At 37.2% G+C, this 9861-nt stretch overlaps 1 protein-coding gene across 1 annotated transcript in view; it reads left to right on the forward strand.

The window, feature by feature from the left end:
- The window catches only part of SLF1 (SMC5-SMC6 complex localization factor 1), a 38156-nt gene that overhangs the window by 18675 nt on the left and 9620 nt on the right, over window positions 1-9861 (forward strand). The window contains exons 10-11 of the mRNA XM_035889315.1: window positions 99-264; window positions 8063-8210. Of these exons, the coding sequence (XP_035745208.1) occupies window positions 99-264; window positions 8063-8210 (314 nt within the window). The remainder of the gene's footprint in view (window positions 1-98; window positions 265-8062; window positions 8211-9861) is intronic.

Raw genomic sequence — 9861 nt, forward strand, 5'->3', positions numbered from 1 at the left:
CCTGTGTGTGTTTTGACAGAAGACAAGGTTTCTGTCTGGTAACTATAGTAATCAAAGTGGCATAAAGATTTAGGTTTTTTCACTTTCTTTTTTTGCAGTTTGGTTGAAGGGACCAATTCACAGCATCTGCAAGCCATGCCACAGACAGTTCTTCTGAAGACCTTTTGGCTGGGAAGCGAGGCCTCAGTGCTTTTTACCAAACACATAAATATTCTAGCAGATTGGGTCATCCTTTCCCATAGAGAATTGAACAGAAGAAATGATGTGAGTATGAATTTTATACTTCAAAATAATGAAGACCGACATATTTTTTTTAAAGGCATTCCTTTGTTCATTCCTTTGTGAGGAATTATATGTAAGTATCACAGCTGCTTGTTATAGCTGCCTTTTGTTGTGAAGCATGCTGGTTTTTGCTCCACTAAAGGAAATGAATTGATCCATAAGATTCTCATATTGATCTGTAGAGAAGAAACGAGTCATGAGTAGCTTGTTGGCTACATTCAGATGTTCACATGCCCTTACCAGCAGGTATTACTGTAGTCATTAGGGACACCAGCTTAACACATCCCCTCAAACAATAAGGTGTAACGAAAGAGATTATTATCTTATTTTACAGTGATTGTATTCAGGAAGTGTTGGAAGGAGAAAGCTAACAAAACTAATAGTTTTTTTGTTGTTTTCTACAGATATGCATTATTTTATTTTAATAAATGCCCCAGTTTTCTTCCCAAGTCCTTTAGTTTCATTTCGTATCTTCCCTGGGTCTTTTCATAAAAATGGAATTGAAGGCAACTTAATTGCTGTTCTGTGACCTGCTGACCAGCAGGACGTTGACCTGAAAGATACAGAGTGTCCTCTGTACCACCTCTTTCTTTTCAGAAGCTAGGGGCCTTGTAAAACATCTTTGACTTCTAGATTCTCACATAAAATACAAACTTACTGCTGTCTCTGCGTTCTCTTTTAAATTATTGTGAAAGCACAGAATAAATAGGTACTTCATTCACTTTTTCAATACAATAACAGAACAACAATAGAAAATCAAGTATTCCAGAGAAAAAAGCACTTTCAATAGAATACCTAGTAGTTCTTCATTATGTTAAGAAAGCAGAAAGATTAAACATAATGAGAGCTTCACTCATCTTACCTAGCCAGACCTCCTACCTTTTTTGAGGGCTATCAAAGCAAGACATTCTGAAACAGTGCTGCCTTTTATCCTTGGTCAAGATATTAAAAAAGTGACTAAAATTAGGCTTCTATACCCATATTTATATTTAAACAACCTACCTTTTCAAAGGTACTGAGCACCAAGCAGGCTTGCATTCAGGTGGTGTCAGTGGCCATTCTGTTTCTTTGGAAAATGAGACTGCTTTCATATGTTTCCTGGCGTTGAATCTGCAGTTTAAGTGTAGGCACCATTTTCTTTTTTCTACTGTGCCTTCTTTTGACAAGTTCCAGCCCTGTAAGCCATACCTTTTTCATAAACCGTTCTTTGCATAAGCAGAATAATCACTTGTGTCGGATAGGGCGTAGTACATATATGAAAAATAAACTTAAAAGGAAGAATAAACGTAACATAAAACATAGACCTACCTCTTGTTTAGATTCTCTTTTCATTATATACATCTATATAAGAATTGTACTTTCAGCACAAAACCCAGATGCCTGTTGCTTTCCCACTTTGATCTTATGCACTGTAATGTACAATATCCCTGCAGATACGAATTCTAGCCTTAAAAAGCAGCTTGTTGCCTCATAATATCTGTAGTGTTATATGTTCTTTCTTACAGCCATGTTCTTTAACTTCATATTTATATATCGCATTTTCTTTCCCTTTGCATTTTTTGGCAAAATGAAACTCTAAAACAAAATACCGTGGTTTTACGTTCAAAACTTGTTATTATCACTTTCTGCCCTCTCAATTTTGTTATACTAAAACTTGATATACTGATTTTTCCGTCTATTTAGAGACTACATTTAAAATTACGTGACATAGTTTAAAAGGTCATTCAGAAAGCCAAAGGATGAGACCCTCCCCAGCTGTGCAGGCAGAAATGTGTTTTCTTTTCTCCTTCCTTTTTTTTTATTATTTTAGAGATGCATAAATAAAGCACAGTATTTCCTTGCCATTAAACGTAGCATATTGGGTGCAAAATTTTCCTTCCTGTCTTCAGTTGTAGGGGTGTGAGTCATTGTTACCAGTTTTGCTTTTTAAAAGCTGTTTGCTTAAGAGGCAACACATTGGCAAGAAACACATTAAGGCCATTCAGAAACGTAAATGAAAGGAACTACTTTGGGTATTCTTACTATGTGCATGGGCACAGAAATTAAGTGTTTTATAGCACAGTGTGAAGGGGTGACCATGTTTCCCAGCTTACACAAGCATGCTGGCTCATGGAAAAAACAAACAGTTGTGATATACCAAACTTCCATGCAGTCCTCCAGTGAAAATATCTGTAAATATAAAAACCAGATTAATAATTTAATTAAATTCTTTTTTGAGGCATATCTAACACATTCTTTTCTAAGTGGTAAAAGTGGGCAATTAGTTTTGGGTTTTTTTTAACTTTTTAGAATCAGATTAACTTTTTTTGTGATTCAAAGAGATTGCAACAAATCAGCACCAGAGTGGAGGGAAAATACCTGTATACGTTTCCTCTCTTCTAGTGCTGATTTATTGTGAAATTATGGTTTTTATATATGTGTATGTGTGTAAATGTGTGTGCTTAAAAAGAACAATCCAGAAACAGTTACAGTGTTCTAAGTGGGAAAATCCATGCTGAAATTCTGAGGTACTGGTTTCCTTGGCTTACATGTTCTGAAGGTATTTTGCTTTTCAGGCCTATTATAACCTACATCAGAAAAAAAAAAACAAAATGAAGGGCAATGAAGACTTAAGTTAGATGTGTGCATTTGATTTCTTGTGTTGGTGGAATTTACTTTGTCTTAAATGTACCAGAATAAAATTAGTGATAGGAAATCAGATACCCTCGGTGATCACTGTCTAAATCTCCTGGGACAACTTGGTGGAATAAAACTGATGTGCTATCCTTGTAGTTAAAAATGCACTGCCAAAGAACATAATAGTTTTTCCACCACTTGAGATCTTCAAATCAATATTGAATATAATTTTAATATAAATAACATTATTTATTATGTTTTTTACATAGGTTTGATGCAGAAACTCCTGGTCAAGGTTCCTTGAATCAAAGCTGTTAATTCAGTTTTAGAATTTACAAAGGAACATGTATATTGCCTATAGCACTTTGAGTAGCATTGAGCTATTGCATGGCTTTTCACAATGTCACAGATGGTAGCAGAAATGCTTTTCATACCTGACACTACTGTTGTTTTTTTAAACAAAGCTGTTTTTCATAGCCTGACAAAGGAGTGAAAAAAGGCATTAATTCCATTTTTTTAGTTGCATCGTCTTGCATATTTGTAATTTGTTTTCTTCCATGTTTCAGATTTCATTACCTGGGATAAATTTGTGTGCTGTACATTTGTAGAACTAAATGTCTTCCTGGTCTATCTGTCATTTCCAATAGCTTTCTTGGAAGCGTGTTTTAGGTACTTTTGGAGTACTGCATAACCCTAAAAACATTTGCACTACATGAAAATGAACTCTAAAGAACAACTCTAAAATAACTCTGCAATTCAAAGTAAAAAAGTTAAAATGAATTTTCCTACGACTTAAAAGCTTTCCTGTAAGAACTTTTATGTGTACTAAAACACACTGTGAAACTTCTGTCACTGTAGCACTTGACTTGGCAAAGCATTAAATGGAACAGCAATGTAGGAATTGCATTTGCTAAGCTGGCAGACATCAGTTGTACTGATGTGACCTTTGTATGCTAACACAGTCAACAGCCTCTTCCCACTTCAGTGCTTTTCTTGGTGAGATAGCTTTGATTCTCAACAATAAGAACAAGGAAAAGAGTTTTGAAAAAAGGTTTAACTGAATCTTACTTCATTTGCTGTACACAGGGTAGTGGGTTGACCTCAGCTGGCAGGTAAGTCCCCACCCAGCCACTTGCTCACCCACCCCACGATGGGATGAGGGGGAGAATCAGAAGGGCAAAACTGAGAAAACTCATGAGTCGAGATAAAGACAGTTTAATAAGTGAAGCAAAGCAGTGCACACGAGCAAAGCAAAACAAGGAATTCATTCCCTGCTTCCCAAGGGCAGGCGGGTGTCCAGCCAGTTCCTGGAAAGCAGGGCTCCACCACGTGTAGTGGTCACTTGGCAAGGCAAACGCCATAACCCCGAACATCTCACCTTCCTCCTCCTTTCCCCAGCTTTTATTGCTGAGCACAATGTTTATATGGCATGGAACACCCCTTTGGCCAGTTTGGGTCTGCTGTCCCAGCCGTGCCCCTTCCCAGCTCCTTGCACACCCCCAGCCCATTCGCTGGCGGGGGGCAGAGTGGGAAGGAGAAAAGGCCTTGGTGCTGTGCGGGCACTGCTCGCCAATAGCTAAACCTTCCCTGTGTTATCAACGCTGTTCGAGGCACAAATTCAAAACACAGCACAGGCTGCTATGAAGAAAATCAACTCCATCCCAGGCAGACCTGGTACACTCGGGTTTATAAGGAAGAATAATACTGCAGTTCTGTTACGCATCTTTTCAGCACAATCTGAAATACTATGTTTTGTAGCAGTACATTTGTTTTAGGAATTTAAAAAATACATTATTTATGGGGACAAGGGAGAGACTTGAAGAGTTTATAATATACCTACAAAAATCATGTTCATGTTTGCCAATATATAAAGAAACAAACTTAAAACTAAATCAGATTCAGGTTTGATTAAAGATTGAAGTCATAGATGATAGAGCCCAAATCAGTGGTTCCTGAGTATGCTTAGTTTTTCTTAATTGAAGGCTTGTGTTCCAATGACCAGTAGTCACAGTCAGTCTAAATGGCAGCATAACCAAAACCCTCTCATTTAAATGTGGTTTTAGTTAATCCAAAATTGCATTTGTTGATAAAATAGCAGTTCATGTCATTTATATGGGTAACTTGTTTTGTATCTAGGGATAAGAGTTTCTATATAATGTTCTGAATATTGCTTTTCTATATCTACAAAAAAATCAAGTGGCTCCTCAGTATTTACTTTTTTGCTGATTAATGTACAGAGATCACTTAGCTTTGCAAGACTTTATGCTTACATTCTAAAAATATTGTTGCTGAAACTTTTTTTCATATTTGTTGATATTTTTCCCTTTACGTTAGTTTGGTAATTAAAAATGTCATCTGAACTTCAGAAAAACTGCAGCTTTAAACCAGCAATAGAGTTGTAAAGCAGTAGAAGAGACTTTTCAAGATTTAGCCTCTTGAGTTTGATAGCAGAAGCAATTTATGTGCACAACGATGCTTTGTCATACGTTGAAGCAATTCCCACGTTCAGTGGAAATGCTTGCTGCTTTTTCCTTTTTAATATCGCATGTGTTTTCATTACTGTGTTTGTATTGTTCTGTGGCTGAAAATGAAAATATTTTAAAGATGTTAATATTGGAATATTTTTAAAAGAGATGATACTTTCAGTAAGCTAGAGCATTTCCCATAGCATTGAACCATTTAATTCAAAATCTTAAGGAGAGGCGCTTGGTTTGTACTACCGTTGCTTTACCAAAATGTCAACCAAGCTTGCATCCACTGGCAGTATCTGGTTTGTCTTTGTCGGCATGCAGAGATACTTCGCTGAGCAAATGTAGTCTGCATCCACTGGCAGTATCTGGTTTGTCTCTGGCATGCAGAGATACTTCGCTGAGCAAATGTAGTTGCAACTAGTGTATCATCAGCCACATCTAGTATGCAGCTATATATCTGACTTCGAAACATTATTAATACTTGCAGTATTAACAGTTGTTACTTCAACCTGCTGCCTCAAGGTCAGCTTTCGCTCCCCGCCCCTTTCCTTGAAAATATTCCATAGATTTATGTAATACAAGCTTGTGATTTAGAAACAAGAAAAAGAATATAAATACTTGTGCTTTACATCCATATCTACCTCAGATTACATCTACATGTCCTTGATCCTGTCACTTACCTCTGTTGTGCTTATTTGCTGCATTTGTGTAATTTATTTTCTGCAAAGGACTAGTGATGGAATTAAATTATTCACCCAGCATTTTGCTTTGGGGTCCAACGATAAAAGAGGTATGCGTACTTAAGGGAAATTTAAATGCATTTCAGATGTTTTAAATTAGTTCTTCAGTTTCTGTTCCCGAATCCTCAGAAGATAGCGAGTAAAGTAGCTTTTAAAATATTTAAATTTTATTTGAAGAGAATTATTTTCATGTTGTTGACATGCCATATCAATGTTCTCAGGCTTTTTTATTATGAGGTCCCACAGTTCATCTACAATAAATTATTATGATACACCAAAGCAAGGGGCAAACCAAATCAAGTAGAGCTTAACAGAGTAAGAGGAAGTAGGGCTGGAAGCGATCTCAAAGATCGCATTCCTCACATTTTCCCTGGCCAGTTCTTAACAGCCTTCAGTGATGGAGACCACACTGCCTCCCCACAGAATGTTAATTTGTAGTTGTGTTTATTCCTTTTCTTTTGAATGACAAGTCTGCTAACTGTAGGGACAGTATTTATGGAGGTTTTCGACAAATTACTTTCTAATCTTTTTGTAATAAATCTCATCTGTGCCACATTCTCTGTTGCTCTTATATATGTCTGTTTGATTTATTGATGAAGCTCAAACTGTTTCAGTCTTTGGTGCTTTCCAGTTCCTGAAGGAATCCTATTAAATTATTTTAAACCAGCCTTGAACATATTTTGTTCTCAAAGGAGTATCGGACAAGCCATTGACTGGTGTGAGATCACAACAGAAGACAGACAAGTTTTGCTTTCTTTAAAATCTCAAGCTGGCAAATAAGCATATCTTCAGTTCGTTTTGTCTGTTTTGAAGTATTCTCTTCCGCTAGAATGCAGTGTGTCGGCTGGTGCTCTAGTGTAACAGTCGTGATTCTCCAGCAGAGCCTTGGGTGGGTGTCTTTGGGCAAATGAATTTCATGTGTTCCTGCAGTGGTGCACGTATTCACCCAATTTTCACTTTCAAAACTGACATACAAATACTGACTTTTCTGTGGTTGTTCACATGGTCAGAGGAGTCACTTAGTTCAGAATCATTGCCTAAAAGATTTCTGCATGACATGGCGAGGTGTTGAGCAGGCAGATCTGACCTTCCTTTGCACCGACTAACTCAGACACTAGACGCCGTGCTTTACCCAACCAATACTGATGAAGTGAAGTGGTCACGTGGGTGAACAAATATGTTCATATGTCTCATGGTACTTTCTGGATAGCATGTTAATGTGCTGTATATTGTTTTGATGCCTCCTGAAGAAAATACGCTTTGGCTTTTTCATCTACCCGTGACCATTTTGTGCAGGTTCAGGGGAGAAAAAGGTAAGGCTAATGCCCATAAGTATGTTATTTCTACATTTGCAGCTGCTAGTCTCTTTGGAATTATGTAGCAGGAGAAAGTTTCCTGACCTCACAAACTGGCTGCCAAGGTTTTTTCTGTGCAGAAAACTAACACCTTGCATCCTTTTTTCTTCTGGCACAGACATGCACGGTTAGTCACAAAAGGAGCTTTAATGTCATGATGAAATCTTCAGGAAAAGAGAATCCTAACAGAGCAGGGAGAATAAGATCCCTGTAATTGTCAGGTTAAACACAGGGTTACTAGCATAAAAGTGGTACTTGAAATCTTACAGTTAAACAAAACGTAATTTAAAAAGAAATCACACTTTGTACTTGTAAGCTTTGACCCCATTTTGCATGTTGTTTAGACAGGATGTTTTCAGATAACTTTTATTTCTCCAATGCCAAATCTTTGTTGATGTGGCATCAATGGCATCTTAATTCTGTTGACCTGGCTGCAACAGTTAGCTTTCCAGCAGAAAAAGGAAAGCCAGTGAAGAAGTGATGTGGCAACCGAGTGGGCTTTTATCTAAAGTTCTCTAGTGTTATTACTGGTACATTATGACTGTGAATTTGTTATACAGTACAGGTCTATAGACACTTTTTTTTTTTTTTCATTTAGGCTTTCAGATGTGAAATAGCTGGTCTATTAAATGCAATTCTTGGAACTGTAGTGGAATATTGGATCATCTCAAGTTTGCTTATGGACAGAAATGTGTTTTATCAAGTAGCTGACGATTTGGCACAGTACCTTGCCATTTCATGTGACGGTGAGTGTTTGAAAGGCCTCTCAAAGTCTTTTAATCAGGTACATTAAAGTCCTAACTAAAATCCTTGGTTTACTTTCAAGTTATACTTTACCTGCGTTGCAGCGGTGCAGTCTTGTGGTGTGAGGTGTACATATGCAGGAAACTCTTTTATTGTCTGTATACGTCTGTCTGTTTGTCTGTCCCAAGCAAAGACAAAATAGAACAGGCTTTCTTATTAAAAACCCTCTAAATAGATCTCAATAGGTGTGAATTTGAAAGCAAGACTACACCATGTGAAAAATTAAAAAAGTCTTTGGAGCTCTTTTGTCAGTTTACGAAGAGCTTTAAGCATATGATAATAAGCCATAATTTCAGAGAGGCAATTGGAGACACCTTAGCTCAGGTGAAATTTTTCACTCCACAAACTTGGTCTTGTTTGCTGAAGACACTTCAGCCGTAAGTCCGGAAGCTATGCCAAACTCTTTGACCCATACAGGCTTCAAATGAAACATTTCAGTGTCTCATTCGAAATCCTTAGGCTAAATGGACTTTGTTTGGGCAGTGGGGGAAAATTCCAACTACCCCCGTGAATCGCTATTGTGCATCTTAATTAAATAAACTAGATAAAGAGAAATGTCATGACTCAAACGAACCATTATCATTTAACAGGGAAAGTTGGTTGAGTTACCTGTCCTTTTTAGCAACTAGGGGATAAGGAACTCAAAAGACAAAAAAAAAAAATATCTCAGGAAAACTACTGAATGTTTTTAATTTTATTTTCAAACTTAATTCCCACCAAAGCTTCCCCCCATCAATTAGGAAACAGTGGGAAAGCTGTAACTCAGCTGTTACATCCACCTGTATGGATATCCTGGTTTCAGTCATCATTTTCTCTGGAGAGAGGTGTATCTAGGCTTCATTTAAAGTGGTGCTGCCTTCTCCTACCTGGGCACTTGAGAAGAACTGTCCTGAAAAAATTAAATTAAAGTCTTAGACTCTAGACAAACAGTTCCATGCCAGTCTTAAAGAAAGCAAATTATCAGAACCGTTATAGCCTGCCTTAGATCTTAGAAGGCCAAATCAGTTGGAACTTGATAGTATTTAAATCAGTGGTGCTTGAAGTATCTACTACTGTTGCCATCTCGCCAACGGATTTTCTGGCTTTCATATAATAGGGAGAATCTTGGATCTATATTTCTGCAAGACTTTCTTACTTTCCTGTACACAAATGGAAAATTATATTTTCTATGGTCTCCTTCATTGGGAAACATTCACAAGAACAACATTCACAGTCTGGTTATAAAAAGTAAAGATTCTTTGACCTATTGGTGATCACTGCCAATCAGTTCAGTCCACAGCACTTAGAGGCCAAAAAACTGTTGCAGAGTCCTCCTGAATTCTGTTGCTCTTCGAGCAGAAAACATCTCTATACTCAAAACTTGTGTTTCTGTTTTGATTGAGTCTACAGATCAGTTAATGGGTGAGCACTTAGCAGAAGAGAATATTCCCGCAATACAGTAAAGACTTTCTTCCTCATGGCAGACCTTGCTTTCCACCTGTTTCAGCTGCTGTTTTGACAAAATTATTTTGCTAGAACCAAAATACAAATACCACCCTAAAAAGAAAAGTCATTCTGTCTCCTTTTCCAAAAAAAAAAAAAAAAAAAAAAAAA

This window comes from Egretta garzetta, unplaced genomic scaffold (genome assembly GCF_000687185.1).
Source record: "Egretta garzetta isolate BGI_Z169 unplaced genomic scaffold, ASM68718v1 scaffold12, whole genome shotgun sequence".
NCBI lineage: Eukaryota > Metazoa > Chordata > Aves > Pelecaniformes > Ardeidae > Egretta > Egretta garzetta.